Genomic DNA, 15,657 nt, shown 5'->3' on the forward strand with positions numbered 1-15,657 from the left:
GGTTTTTGCCTACTGGATAACATTCTTCTGGTTTCAGCGTGATCTTTCTCTTTCCTAAATAGAGCCATCACACTGGAGAATCAGCTGGTGATCCTTGAAACATCAGTGACCGATGCAGGAGGCTACTATGTCCAGGCGGTCAATGAAAAGAATGGGGAGAACAAGACAAGTCCGTTTATTCATCTCAGCGTAGCAAGTGAGTATTCAAATTCTGGATAATATGCTGTCATACAGAGATTGCAGACAGTATTCATAAAAGTCTGCCTTAATAAAAAGAGCCTTGCTTACAAAGGACTGGATCTTTAATGGAGGTCAGCTTTTCCGCTTGATTTGGAGCACACTGAACACCTTGTGCAATAAGAGGGACCTAAGAGACTGTACGCCCTCGACAAATCACCCTCAAAGCCTTTTGTCTGGTGCTTTATTTTGTGCAAAGCAGGTACATGATATCCCTCGCTGTTTGTTGTGAAGTTGTGATCATAATTTCTTTTTAATGCAGGGGTTTATAATGTATTGTTTTCCATCGTGCATAGGTAAACAAGTCACTCTTCTGAGTGCAATTTTATTAATGAGTCTATTCCCAGTCTATGGCATTATTTTTACCTGGAGTTATCACAGGGTCCCAGGGAACATGCATTTCATTGTTATTACTTGTTATTTTACATTGTGCAAATTGTATTAACACCTGCCATTGCAGAGGTATTCCATGAGTAGATTTTACAGCAAAGGGGAGGGAAAAGCAGCAGAGCCACGGGGTCAGGAAGATGACTGCACACTAAATATACCAACATGCACATTCAGCAAAAATATGCATGTGTAAACTATTGTAAAACATTTAGTAAATGTGTTTGTATGAAAAATTAATATTGTAAATATGTAGAATGGTTTGACTCCTTTTCTGAGGGTATTTGGTAAAAGTGTTTTTAATGTAGCAGTGATACAGGGAGTATGTTAGTCTGTTGTATGAGTGTGGAGGTTTCTATTTTTGACTCTACGTAGAGACAAGGAGGAGATGACTGGGTAAATTTTTGATGACACGAGCAGCTTTTCTGACAGGCTACTCTTATGGTTTGGGCTTTTAGAAGATGCAACGCTTTTAGCTCTTGATCACTTGGCATGATGAGGTGCCCAAGATCTCTTGATCTTGGATACCATTAGATTTGAGACGATCCCTATGGCTTATTTCCTTACAACCGTGAAACTTGGGAGTCTGTGTTTCTGAGCGGGGAAACTGGCAAATTGCTTCCAGAAATATGCTTAGGTTGGTTTGTCAGAAGTTCAACAAAAACATTATGTTCCTGTGCAACATTTAATTTGAAGAAAATATGATTTTTCTGCTAAAATTCCTAATCAGATTTCAAGAAAAGCTGTTCTTACACAAAGAATGGAAGCCCTGTTAGTGGGCTCTTAGGAGTCAGTGAAGGCAGAAGCTGTATGGTGTAACAGACAGCAGAAGAGACAAACCTGTGTTTTCTTCCCAGATATGTTTATAAACTAAATGAACTTTTCAGAGGTTTATGTGTATCTTTCTGAAGTGGAAATAATATTCCAAATCCACCTGTGAATTCTGGCTGTACTGTGGTATGTAGATTGTAAACATTATTATTTCTGACAGTATAAAGAGGTTTGCTAACACTTTAGTAATTTCATTTTTAGAGGAAATTTGTATTGTTTGTATTGTGTGACCAATAATGTACTTCCCACTTTAATTTCATATCTTAATTAACACTAGAAATAGTCTGTGATCATGCATGCATAACAAGTGCTATGCAACGCAGAAGGTAATACGGGCATATGGAAAAGAAAACACTTCAAAATGCATACAGACTTGATACCGTGAATGCAAAGTCTATCTGGAATGTGAAAAATAGGAAAGATTAAATGGATAACAGAAAATTAAGAATGAGGCAAGATGGAAAGCCAAAAATGGATTTGCTTGTTAAAATGAGTATTAGCCAATGAGGTTTTTAAATTGTCATCTTGATATCCAGGATTATTAATGCTGCGCATGTTGAAGAAAGGCCCTGGCCGAAAGGTATTACAGTGTCTGTAAAGAAAATGACATTAACATGGTCATTATGAACTTTGATCTGAGGAAGAAACACATGTGGTACATTAGAAGTGAATAAACCTTTTTGGTCTGGTAACAGAAAATAATCAGGCAAAAATATAGTCTTGAGGCAATATGCAGAGAATAGTTGCAGAAAAATGATGTATTTTGGAAGGGTAATAAAGAATTCCAGCAAGTGGTTGGAAACAGATTGTTAAAGGTACATCCAGGTATGGAAGATATCGCATTGAATTGTCACTGAATCTTATCAGGTGTTAAGAGTGATGACACTTGTCATTTTCCATTAGGACATGTATAAAATTTAAAAACTATTTAATCAAAATCAAATAAACCACAAGTAATGTGGAATATCTAATCTCTGTGTGAGTAGATTACGTATTAATTATTGAGTACAACCTTGCTACATGACTCAGCATGCAGCCAGCGTATTGCCACTTTTATTGAGGGCAAAAGGAAGAAACACCATAGATAATTCCCAGGGCAGTCATCCACTGAGAACCATGTTAGATATGCATAGCTTGTTAGTCCTTGAAGGATATCAGTGTCAGACTTGCTCCAGCCTATAGGAAAAGGACATTTGCAGAATCGGTCTAACAGCTGAGAAAGCCATAAGCTGTCCTGTTCTGGTCCAAAAAAGAAGAGTGACAGTAGGAGAAAGGTATAGCCCTGTGTTAAACAGAAGATGAGTTATAGGGCCTTATATTGCAGATTAAAGTTAATGCCTTGAATTGGCTGGAAGTAAATGGAGTTTGAGTGACATCTGGAAAATATACTAAACTGTCCTTCAATTAATAACTATATTTGATACATGTTGAATAAGAAGATTTGAGGATGTTGAACATGTTTCAAAAATACAGTCTAAAAGCTCCAGTCACGATGAATTCTCTAGTAAGGCTCAGAGTATTTAAAGGTAAAGACTCTTTGTTTCTTGTCAGTCTAACCTATAGCTCATGAAGTCCCAAACAGCATGAAGTTGTACATCCAGCCATCCCCCCCCCCCCATTACAAAAGTAATGCATGGAAGTTGGAAAATAGCTTCAAAAGAAAGCCTTCTGGCTTGTCGGTGTTGCTTCTGCTGTGCTTGGCTTTGCTTTTCTCTACATTCTGAGGTTGGTCAGACATTGAAAACATAGGAATGAGAATGCCTGGGTTTAATGAAAATTAAGATATCTTTAGGACACGTTGGTGTTTTCAGACACATATCCAGTACATGTTACTGTGACAGTTCATTCCTTAAATATGCTTTGCACTAAAGATGTATTAGCCAACAGATACGGTCGCTCTTTCAGAAGATCCAAATATTGAGCAGTATTTTTCCTTAACAGCTGAGTTCCTAGCTTGGTTAAACAGTGGTGTCCTGCATGCCTGCCCTCTAAAACCATGTGTCTTGATTTGAAAGTCCAGGTCACAGCATAAGGTCCAGTCCAACTATGCTTGAAAACAATGGTCATTTCTTTCAAGTAGATATGTTTCCACTGATTTCAAGAGGATTAGATCATCTCTGAGGTGACAGGCTCTGGTGAAACAAAAATTATGTCCAACAGGCAGCATATGGGGAATAACATCATATCTGAAATTAGTATGAGAAGTCATAAATTAGTCCTAAATTTAACATGTCTTAAAATCAGTTGAACTGTATACCAAGCTAATGAAAATCTTCCCCCCCCCCCCCCCCCCCCCTTTTTTTTAACCATCTGTCCCAGCTTTCATGTAAATAACACAAAATTGTGGCTAGGAAAATTGGAAAGTCTGAAAGTCAAGAGTTTGGCAACAGAAATGGTAACAAAACTGTTTGCTTTTTGACTCAAATACATTCACTCCCTGTTGAAAATTCACTATTACTGTTTTGGAGGATTTCAGTATTAACTGCATTGCTGGAACTTCCCAACTTAACCAGAGAGGTGTGAGAGTTAATATGTCACTGGGCTGTCACAAGCTTCTTAGATGTAAATATTACATTTCAGTAAAAACAGTTGGGAAATCCTTAATGTTCTTTCCTGTTTCCATCTATCAGCAATAAGTTTGATGATAATATCTTAAACGGATCCTTAATTTTTTAGGCTTTATTCTTTTGTGCCCGTTCTCCCACAGACAGACCTACGCAGATGGTCAGATCTCTTCCTAAAGACTCTGGCTTGTCAGGGGGTAAAGTGACATGCTTTTCATCTTACCAGTCTTGGCAGGACACTTAAAGATCAAAGTGTTCATTAAAGTAAGGCCATCATAAAAGTCTTATTTCCTTTGAGGCCATACTCTGTATCAGCTAAATTTCTCTGAAACTCTGCACCAAACTTCTTATGGTTGTAGTATGGAACTTAAAAGAACAAACAAACAAACAAAAAAACCCCCAAACACCTGATACCTGGTACTTTGCTGTAGGCTGTGCCATTTATGCATGAAGGTGTTTTTTTGGAGGAAAGAAGGGGCAGGGGTGTTAAGAGCTTCTTAATAAAACCATAAGGATTTTTAATATACAAGTCCAGAGTTTAAGAAGTGGGGTTTTTTTAGAGGGGGTAAAAAAAAAAAAAGAGCTCCCTATGAACCCTTTTTATCATGGTAAGGAGCTGGCTGAGGTATTCACCACGATGTACGCAATGTGTGTCCTTGTTACTTAATTACCTAACGATGTGGCAAGACTCTGGTGCTGCTTTAGAAGAAGTTCGAAAAGCCCTGCTGAAATTTTTCTATTATTGATTTCAATGCAGTCCTGTAGATGTAAGCTGCGTTGGCCCAGTCTTAGAAACTTTTAACACTATGCGCTGCTATTTCAGACCTTAGTCAAAGCATTTTATGAAAAATTTGAGAAAGTGTCTCCAGTAAATGATTTAAATGCCAAGTTTGCAAAAGGTGGGTATGTGTAAGCTGTTCTGACAGCTTAGATACTCCTGCTTCAGTTGGTTTTGCAGCGCTAATCATCTGGAACTGCGATTCAGGGCCTCGCTTCTGGACCTTCTTGTTAAGCTGTGAAATATTGAGATGCATGTCGCTTCAATAGATTTATTAGTAAATTAGATAGTCTTGAGACCTATTCATGACACTAGGAGATACAGAGTGTTCTGCAGACTGACGTCTTTTTCTGATGCAGGCTTTGTAAAAACAGAAAACAAGATTAATGAAAATTTTAAAAACCTTGCCAGCCAGCATTTCTGAAGAGTCAAAGATAATAAAGCCGATTATCGTTTAATAAAGATAAATTTTTCCCTTGAGCACTGGCAATGCTTAACAAAAAAAAGTGTACAAAAAAAAAAAAGTTGGGGACTGAAAATTAAACTCCTGGCTTGGTTGCATTGCAATTAATTTAAAATATGAGGGTGTCATGTTGTTCTGCCCAGCTTCCACTTGCAACAAGAAGAATTTTATTCCACTACGGCAGACATTAACATGAGGCTAAACAGACCCTGTTTGTCTCTGGTTGGCACCTATTTTGTTCTTCAGTGTAATGTATCAAAACATAAATTTTACAGAAGGGAAGAGTCGTATTTCAGACTTGCAGGGTACAGATTTTGCACTGAAAGTTTTTGTTTGTTTTTCTGTTGTAAAGAAAGGTTCTTATGATAGCACAAGATGTTTAGGTCACTTTCAGTGTCTGTAAAAATGAAATATTCTTTACATTGTTAGGAGAGAAATTGGAGGGGAAAAAAATGGTATACTACCTGTCGGTGTATTTGGTAGAATATTACTTGAGACATCCTTCTGTCAGGTTTGTTAAGAAGATAAGTTTTCAGAAGATTCTGAGCAGACATTCTTCTCTTTAGAACAGAGCATTTCACCAACATAATTTTTCATATTAACCATCAAGGTTTGTTCAAGTCAGCAGATGTTGAGGATCCTTCATTGATACGTTTCAAGCACACTGCTGCATGAATTTTTCATACCTAGTTCCAGCTTTCAGGTGTAGGCAGGGGAAAAAAAAAAAGGAAAGGGCTGGCACCCCCAGGGAATAGATATTTCTATTCTGAGGTCAGATTCACGCAAGCTATATAAACTTGTCAAACTGTTTTTAGTTCATGCCAAGGGAATTTATTTCGCTTAGCCTCTCTGGGTCAGTGCTGTTGAAGTGAAATTAGTGCTTCAATGATGCTTTGGGTTTTTTGCCTTTTTTTTTTTGTTTGTTTCGGGTTTTTTTGCAAGGAAGGAGAAGGAATATGGGATGAAATGAAATTGCATTTCTGTGCTGTGATTGTACATGATCGCCTGAGGTTCTGACCAAATACTGGTGAAGTCCAATGTAGCACAGCTCAGCCTTCTCTGCAGTGGTTTTAAGTCACTCTTTGAAATAATGACATTTCTTTCCTTTCCCATTTTCTACACAGGCTTTGCTTTCTCTTTGTCAAGCAGAATTTCCAGGAAGGAGACCCTAGTGGTTGTGTCATGGGTGGTTTCATGAGTAAATATGTGCCTTTCGCTTTGATGGTCACTTAACATTCTTTTGTTATCCAAAAAGTTAATTTGAACGAGAGTGTAGAAGTGTTCAGGATTTAAAACTGAACCGTAAGGATAAATTCTGTGTAAATGCCATCTTTAATACCGTGGTAAAATACTTTCTGTCTTAATGCTTTTTCTTCAGTTGTAGCACCAATCTGTTTCAATACTAAAGGGCGTACAATTTTAAATGGGGATCTTTGTTTCTTATTATTTTGAGAATAGATTGAGTACAACTTAACCATGCTTATGAGATATATGTATGTATATATTTAAGTCAAATGCATTTAGTAACAAATATAGCTATAACAAAAAGGACTAAATTGGGTTAGTGTTAAAGATTTGGTTTTGATATATTGGAACAAATGTTAGTTTAAGCTTTATCCAGAGCTAGGGATTTCAGTGGAAGCTGATATTCTCAATGGTTTACCCTATTATCTACTGCAAAGGTGATACTTGTATTGCAATGTAGAATCATTTTATATACGCTGCAAAGAAATAACAGATGTTCAGGATTTATCAGCATTCTTGGACTCCAAATTTCATTGTTGGTACTTTTTTTTTTTAAAGCTTCAGCCAGATCTTTTCCATAATTCTTTTTCTTCTGATATAGAGGGAAACCTGTGGTTAAAACGATAGATTGCTAAACTGCAGGAATAATAAAGATGAGCCAAGAAACCTCTGTGACAGCTTGAGCTACTCTTTGGCTTTACCCAAATAGTCTATTGGTGCTTTTTCTGATAGATAGCAGAAATATTGGTTGGTCTCCAATTTCTTCTTCCTCTGGACTATTTTTGATGATACCTATTGCCACACATGGTGCACTTTTCCATCTGCTGCAGCCTCTGTTGCAGGAAACTAGTGTCTCCTCTGCTAGTAGTTTTTTGCAATGGAAAACTTACTGTAAGATTTTTTTCAATCTTACTATTGAAGAGAACTTAAACAGCCAAAATCAGCATAAAACATATTTAAATATCTGGCACTTAATTTTCATCGTATTGCATCAACAAATGTAATAAAGCTTTAAATCCATGTTTTATGGAAAGAATAGTTCCTTCCTTTTCTCCCAAATGCAACAATACAACCCTGTTGTTATGGGGACTCATCACTAGCTGGTGAAGCTAGGGAAATGCACCCGAGTTGAGCATATGTTCCTTCGGCATATGTACATACATTATGCATGCTGCTCTAAAAAAATGGCAAATGCTAAAGTTTCTGTAATCTTAACTTATTATTTTAACATAGCTTCTTGTTACGCTTGTCTGTTTATAAGGTTTGGGGGTTTGTGTCTGTAAGAGATCTGGAATACACACACGCTCTCTCAAAATCCTGGGTTGTCTCCTAAACCTTTTATTTATATCTGACACATGCAATTAATCTCTCCCTATCTCTAATCACTTTTGCTATTACATTCATCGGAGTGATTTGTATCCTATCTCTGTCACTGCTCTGTAATTGATATGTGGAGATAAGAGTTTCTTAGAGGACACAAAGAAGGAAAAGAGAAAATTGAATTTACCTTGCAATCATTTTATAAAATGTGACATACATCAATTATACATGCCATCCAGGAAAATGCCATCTTGAACAAACTGTGATGATTTGTTGGAAGACCAACATAAGAGAAATGCCAGAAAACTTTTCTGGACAGAAAAGTATTGCTAGTTCAACAGGCAGACTTTTCGGTCTCACTGATTCACCTAAAATTTTTTTAAATAATGCTGCAGAATTTACCAAGAAAGTATCATTTTTGATTGGTGTTTTTCTTCAGTCTGTCTTGTACTAATACTCTAGTGTGAAATAAGATGAAAGGAAGCTGCTGAAATAACCATTGTTTTGATCAGACATAAAAAGATGATGCTGGTTACTCAAGACTGAATTGTCTTTCATGAGCAAAAATGGTAAAATTGATAGTATAGTCCAATTCCAACTTAACCACATTCTACCATGAAAATATTTCTATTTGGTTTCTCTCTTCTATTTCATTGCAGTGAGAAGTGAACTAATTTTCTTACTCTTGTTTAAATACTTTGTACTCATGATTAGTTCTAATTGTTGGTGTGAGAGTAGTAGTAGCTGTCAGTAGTTTTAAGTTTTAGTACTTTGGGATTTTTGAAATACTTTTTAATATGTACTGATAATATGAAAATTAATATCTAGTAAGTGGATAAATAATATGATAACAGTAATAGAAATCATAAAACTCAGAAGATTTAAGTCAAGCAACATCCAATGTTGGCCACTTCCCAGGACTGTAGGACTGGCAAGCAATCTTTTCCCTAGAACTGTTTATTTCTTTGTTATCGTGTACACCCAAGATACAATGCACTTTCTAAAAGAGGAGACAGAAGTATAGCGATTTGTAGGCATTTGTAAAGGGCTTTGCATTTCAGTTTATGTAAGTATCATGATTCTGAAGCTTTAAAGGGAATAGCTACTGGAGACTCACATATCAATTTACCCCTTTTGAGCATTACCTTTTGATCTCTTATGAGTCCCGTTCTGCTGTGCCATACTCCTAGAGTATTCTAAGTAGCTGACTTGAAATCTTTTGCTTTGTTTCCCATCTTTACACGGTTGGATGTATTTAAAGTATAATTTTCATTTATTTAAAGTTGGTAAACCCTACTAAAGGTGCTTTTTACCAAGAAAAAAAAAAAAGTAAGAATATGTAACTTACTGAAGTGAGCTTTAGCTTAAACATGCTATTTTAAGGAAAAAAAAAATCACATTTAGAGAAAAACATCCATGTAATATATATCTGTGATAGCTTTATACTGTTCTGTAATGAGACAGGTTGTCCTGGGTGGTCTGTGAACAAGAGGGTAAAAAGATACAAAGCTCTTGCTTAGGAAAATAGCAAGGAGCATCTTATTTCTTATGAACTGGATAAACTTGCAGCAGTAGGGTTTTTTGTATCTAGGAGTAGGACTCCCTCTTCAATTCAGAAAACAAGTAATTTAGGAACTGTTTGATGGTGTTCTTTAAACTGTCATTGTATTAGGCAAGCTTGAAATGTCTTATAAACAGTATAGATAAGGAATAATAAATATCCTCAAAACAGATGTTTAATAGAATAACTTTTGCACTTACTCAGTTACTGCAAAAGCCTAAATATATCCTAAAGATTATATTACATATGCTAAAGGTCTGCGTGGCAGAACTCCCCCCCCTACCCCTAGCATATTTACAAAAACTAATTTTCATCTTGAGCTTTCACAAACATATGGTTGCTTGAGGGTTATCATTTTTAAGGCTCTTCATATTAAAGGTGCTTTTAATTTCTTCTCAATATACACCACAGAACAGGAAAACTGAATAAGGATAGAAACTCCTCACATGTCTGTGTCATCGTTCTGCCAGATAGATGTGATTTGTCTAAGTAATTCCAAAAGTGCAGACAGTAGCCTGTGTATGAACAAAAATGGAAAAACAGGGTTTACAACTGCAACCTAAGCATTGGAGAGTTAGGACATGCAAGATTCAAGGTCATCTATAAAACTTTAAATATTGTTCTTTGTATAGACATGTTATGATAAGTAAGGTATTTAATTTGATTGTTACTGTTGTTTTGTTCAGTAGACAAGATGAAAGTTACTCATTTATAAGCTGTCCAACTAGGTTTGGTTTTTTATAAATCAGCTAACCAATTTTTTCTCCAAATTTTAACAAAAAAAGCTTAGTATTGGAAACTTTTTTAGATTTTTAGTAAGGACTTGCTATGAATTTTAAAGTAATGTAGAATAATTGGACCGTCCTACCCCATTTGTAATAGGAAGAGAAATTCAGACTCGACTGTAACCCGGGTTGCTTCACCTGATGTACATAAAAGCTGCATCGATTTCTTGTCCACTTGGTTGTACCGTGGGAGCTGTAAATTGCCGATCCAGGATGTTTGTTATCCTTCGGTTTTGTACTACTCAGTTTCACATATTCTCATTTGTATCTAGGGAGTGGGTAGACATCAGAGTAATCCAAGTTCTGATTTCCACCCCCCCACATATTGTGCTGTAAGGTGATAGAAATGCCGATTTCTTTTCATGTGCAGACTATTGCCTACACTTTCAAGGCCCTTAAAAATAATCTATAATCCAAAATTCTGCTTTTTTACGGTGGATACATCATTTTAGCTATGGAATGTGTGAACAAAGTTACAGCTCCCATAATCTGGGAGAACATCATCGTTAAATAGTGTGTCTTTAAAGGACTGTAAGCTTTCTGTGATAAAACAAAGGAACACAGCAGCCAGGAAGGTGCACACATGTCCTAGTCTCTAAGGCCCTGTTTGTGCAAAATTGTTATTAAATTTTTGGCCAGCTGTGTTTGTGGTTAAATGTTTACAAGCAGAGAACAAGTAGCTTACTGCTGTTGTGTGTAGGGAAAATACCGCAGTGGACAGTGTGTTGCCTGAAGAAGGAAAGACAAGAGAAGTTGTGCCTGGGTGTCTCTCTTTTTTTTTTTTTTTTTATTTTTTTTTTTATTCCCCACATGTTCGTTAAGTACTAAGGAGGGATAAAAAGAAAATCTTTCTTACTTACTCCGTGTTGGCTATATTTCGATCCACTCTGCAAAGCCATGTGCTCATAAACCTGACTTAGGAAAGACAGTGAAGGCTTAAAAAGCCAGCAATGTTGTATCTTCTGCAAATGCTGGGAAAGAAACTGCACACCCCGTGCTGCCTTCAGCTATCCTTGTGGATTTATCAGATCGCTGTGAGTGATACTGTCATAGCTGTTAAAGAAAGTAATTGGTAGTGAGTGATTAAAATTGCAGATGGCCTTTTCAAGGTGATTATGAATATTAAATCAAGTCTGTAAAAGCTAGCTAAAAAGGCCTGTGAAACTGAAAAGTGAATATGCTGAGGATAATTGCATACAAAGAGGATCTCGCAGGCATGCTATGCTCATCCAACCCCCCCCAGTCAATCAACCACCCGACCAAAAAACCCCAAGAAGCAAAATAATTCATGTGGACCGATTGTATTGAAGGAGGTGGAACTAAATACCTGCCTTTTTTAGGCTGTAAATCCCTCTGTGCAGAGTACTTGCTGCATCTCGCTCCTCTTTTATATAGAATGTTATCCTAGGTCCATCGCTGTCATCGTTGAGCAGTGATAGGTCTGCAAAGTCCCCTATGTCATGCGATGCTGTGTCATTAACAGTGATCTTTTCCTGTTCTTTTCCAGTTGTAAGTGATTATGACAAATGTTCCTTTCCACATCACCCTGGAACGAGGCCAAGAATTACTGCGGAGTGACTTAAATTCATTTGGTGATCTTTATCTCACAAAGCAAAGGCTATGTGGGATTTTTTTTTTTTTTAGTTGAAAAATCTAAGGTTCATTTTGTTCCTTAATTTAGAGTGGAAACTTGAGATGCAAACAAAGATAAAGGTAGAGAAAACCAAAAAATAAATGTCTTCGTTTTGACCTGCGCTTACTTACATGTGTATTTTAATACAAGTGCAGAGAGCTTTCACATATGTCTAAATAGCTTGTGAACTTAGAGCCTGAGGGATTGTTTTCTTGTGCATAGTGTGATTATAGAGTCATCACTTTTGGACTAATTTCATGCTTTTGAATAGAAGAATTTTGTATGGTTGCTTATACTTCAACATATTATTATTGTATTGATCTCAAACTTCATGATGACCTATCTAATCTTCTCTTAAACTGTAAAACACCATGGGATTTATTGTGAAGATTTATATAAATGTATTTTGCAATTATTGTTTATTACCTTTGGTGTGACGGGAATAATTTGTTTAATCATTTGAGGAGCTTTTTCCCTTTCAGAAAATATTTCTGCTTGCCTGAATTTTGTGGTCATTGTTACGTTAGTGGTTTTGTTGCACATTGATTCTTCATCTAAATTAATATTATTTCACTTATGGGTATTCCCTTGGTAAATTTGAAAGAGAATTCTGCTTATTCCACTGCATTAACACTTATTTCTAGCCATATTGGCTTAGGAACTGGTCTATGGCCACCTTGATGAAAACATTTGTACCATGCAAGTGTTTTAAAAAGCGATTCTAAAAAAATACTCAAACATTATCGGTTCACTGTTAGTCAATGCAGCAGGTGTGTTCTTAAGGGATAGGTGGTCTAAACAGATGCTCGGCACTTTTCTTTAACTGTGGAAAGACAAGTTCCACCTTGTAATGCAAAGAGACAATACCCAAGAAGTTATGAGGAATTAAAAAAAAAAGAGGCGGATTTTTCCTGTTGAAAGGCACAGTAAATTAGAATATGGCAATGTTTTTCCACCCTCAAGACAACACGTAAGTTTTAACTCTTCAAGAAGCGTCTTGTATGAAATATAAGCATAGTAAATGTGGCAGACTGTTTAAAATTGAAAGCATCTTGATAGAATTTGGATTATCAGTTGCCGCTTTGCTTTTTGGAAAGGATGTAGAATAATTTTTTTTATGTGATTGTTATGGTGTGTTGCAACTTTGAGGGCCTGGGATCATTTGAAAACTAGTACTATCGGCCATGTCGTCAGCAAACAAAGACTTGCATTAGATGTGATGAGGAGAGGAGACTGCCTTTGATGAAATAGTGGCTGACAGATCTGGTGTGTTCGTTGATGAAGAGGGCAATTTGCACTTCACAGGCTAATGAGCAGAAATATTATGGAATCTGGCAGACCTTTTTGGACTTAATAGTAACTGCTGAATTCCTATCTTGAGTATAATGCAGATTTTATTTTGAAAAAACGAGTTTGGGACAGTTATGCATTTTTGTTGTAGCTTGTAATGGTGTCAATACCTTGCCACTACCCCTGCCACAGAAATAGTCAGCTGGGCTACTTGACGAGGGCTTTTCTTCATGGTTTGAAGATGGAAAAAGCAGTGTAATTTTAAAAATTCACAGATAAATTTTTCTTACAAGATTGTTACAAATGTTTTCCAAGGTGTTTGTAATGGAAGAAGTGACAGACCTCTAATTAGTGTGGCAGTATGAGATGCTATAGCATATGTGCTCACAAAGGAGAAGGATGAAATAACACTGTTTATCTGGAGTTTATGGCTAGCAGGTGCAGGTAGATAGTGTTTTTCTTGGTTCATTCTTTCACTGCACATACCAGAGGAGGTGTTTTTAATTTTGTCAAAATATTTCCGAGTTGTGAAACTTAAAAACATACAAATTATGAATTTACTGTGAATAACAACCAAGCTGTTTTCCTGCAAGCCTTTGCAAACACTGTTTCTTTAAGGCAACTTCTTTTCAGAGCTATATTTTGCTATTTTGAAAGCAATAAAGCTATTTTCTGGAAAAGGAGAATGTGTGTTTAAAGTATAGGTTTATGAAGGCAGCTGACAGAACTTTATTGCAGTCTTTAAAAGACTGGGTTTTAACAGGTCAATTATCCTGTTTTAGTTTTGTGTGAATCAGGTATGTCATTTCAGTTCGCTTCACAATGTCACGAGCAACCTTGATGACTACTTAGTATCTCAATACGGTATTTACATATGCCTCATAACACAGTATACCAGTGGAATGGGAAGTACAAAACTCGTTTCTGTGTTAATACTGAAGATACTGTGTTTGTCACTGGGTGGTAGTTTTTAAATATTCATCAGAAGTGAATATTATTTACCTAAGTAATATTTTTGATGTCAAAGTTTGCCAGTCATATCTTTTAATAACAAAGTTCAAAAGTAAATTTAACCTTCATGGTGCAGCATAAGCTATATGATTTATAGAAAGTTTTGTGAATGAGTGCAAACAGCAAACCAGCAAACCTATATGTGCTGATGACCCTTCTGTCTCCAGAAGAAATGGTCTCTGGAAAAACACTGGCCTGTAATCAAATGGTTCTGCAGTTTAGCTCATTTTAGCGTCCTATTATGTTTTCCAGATATAGCTATTAAAAAGAAAAAAAAAGAGGGCGGGGGGATACAGTTATTGTAGACTGTGTGTGTTGTAAAGAATAGGACATTTTGTGAAATCCATCAGCTTTTGAAATATATTACAGAAGCCCCCCCCCCTCCTTTTTTTCTTTTTGAAAGGTACAGCGGTGTGGTTTAAGTGGTCTCTATATCCTTAATTGTAGTGGGCTTGTGGTTGGAATGAGGTAAAGGTGAGCTGAACTGAACAATCAATTGAAAAGGAAGAGAGGCTTGCATCAAAGTTGTCTCATACTCTACTCTGTCCTCTGCAAATTCAGCAATATGGAAGGAGGGGGCTTGCCTTCAGAGGCAGCGTTGTTCCTTTTGATAAGGCCTCAGGAACAATGTAAGATATCTCTCCTTTTCACCCTTGATCACCGTGGGAACTTTAAAATCCATTTCAGAAAGGAATCCTGGGGAGCAGTCTCTGGAAACGTGCAAAGCTCACCAAAACTGCGTGATAGGTAATATAAGATCTCAATGAAAAGTGCGGATCCTGACTGAGGGAAGGAGTGTGCTGAATCACAGCAACACATATGGCTTTGAATGCATTGCTTCCATCAGGTTGTAGATCACACTTTTATGAGCTTTGCAGAAGATGGGGACGGTTACATTATTATTTTTTTTATTATTTTTTCGAGAATGTATCACATGTAATCCATTCAGAAATTACAAAGTAAGCTTAGGAAAGAATAAGAATTCTCTGTAAGTCACAGCAGGTTACTATTGTAAGTAGTTTTCATTTTGCCGTTTTGCTATGATTTTACCAAACAGTCAATTTTGAAAACAACATAACCAAGTTGTTTATGCAGTTAAGGATTTATGGGAATGTGATTCTCATTCACAAGGGGAGTGTATGTGTGAATTCTTTTTTACAATATGCCACCATGATCCTGAAGTAATTCAGAGATTGATTTGTAAAACATTCTGAATCAATTAAGGCTTTAATCAGCAAGCGGCAAACTTCAGATGGCTCGTGGACTAATTTTACCATCTCCCATCAACATGAACCTAAGCTGGAAAAAGAAAACAATTAAGAGGATGTAATTATCTGTCCTGATTACTGAATTAGAAGAGTTTGTGTTTATTCCATTGCTATGTAAAAGGAGAAATCTGCTTTGAAAAACGATTTGAGGCAGCTACTGAATTGCCAAGGGTTTGCAGGGTACAATGTAGACGTTTGCTAGGACAGTTTTGGAAGAGGTTTGTAGTTAACAACTGTCATACAAGTACTGTATATTGAGCTTTGGAGACTGTTGCCTGACAGCT

At 36.5% G+C, this 15,657-nt stretch overlaps 1 protein-coding gene across 1 annotated transcript in view; it reads left to right on the forward strand.

The window, feature by feature from the left end:
• Nucleotides 1-15,657, forward strand: part of SDK1 (sidekick cell adhesion molecule 1) — a 410,390-nt gene that overhangs the window by 202,007 nt on the left and 192,726 nt on the right. The window contains exon 5 of the mRNA XM_010570301.1: nt 63-196. Coding sequence (XP_010568603.1) covers nt 63-196 — 134 coding nt within the window. The remainder of the gene's footprint in view (nt 1-62; nt 197-15,657) is intronic.

Source organism: Haliaeetus leucocephalus, unplaced genomic scaffold (genome assembly GCF_000737465.1).
Source record: "Haliaeetus leucocephalus isolate CR32 unplaced genomic scaffold, Haliaeetus_leucocephalus-4.0 Scaffold295, whole genome shotgun sequence".
Taxonomy (NCBI): Eukaryota; Metazoa; Chordata; class Aves; order Accipitriformes; family Accipitridae; genus Haliaeetus; species Haliaeetus leucocephalus.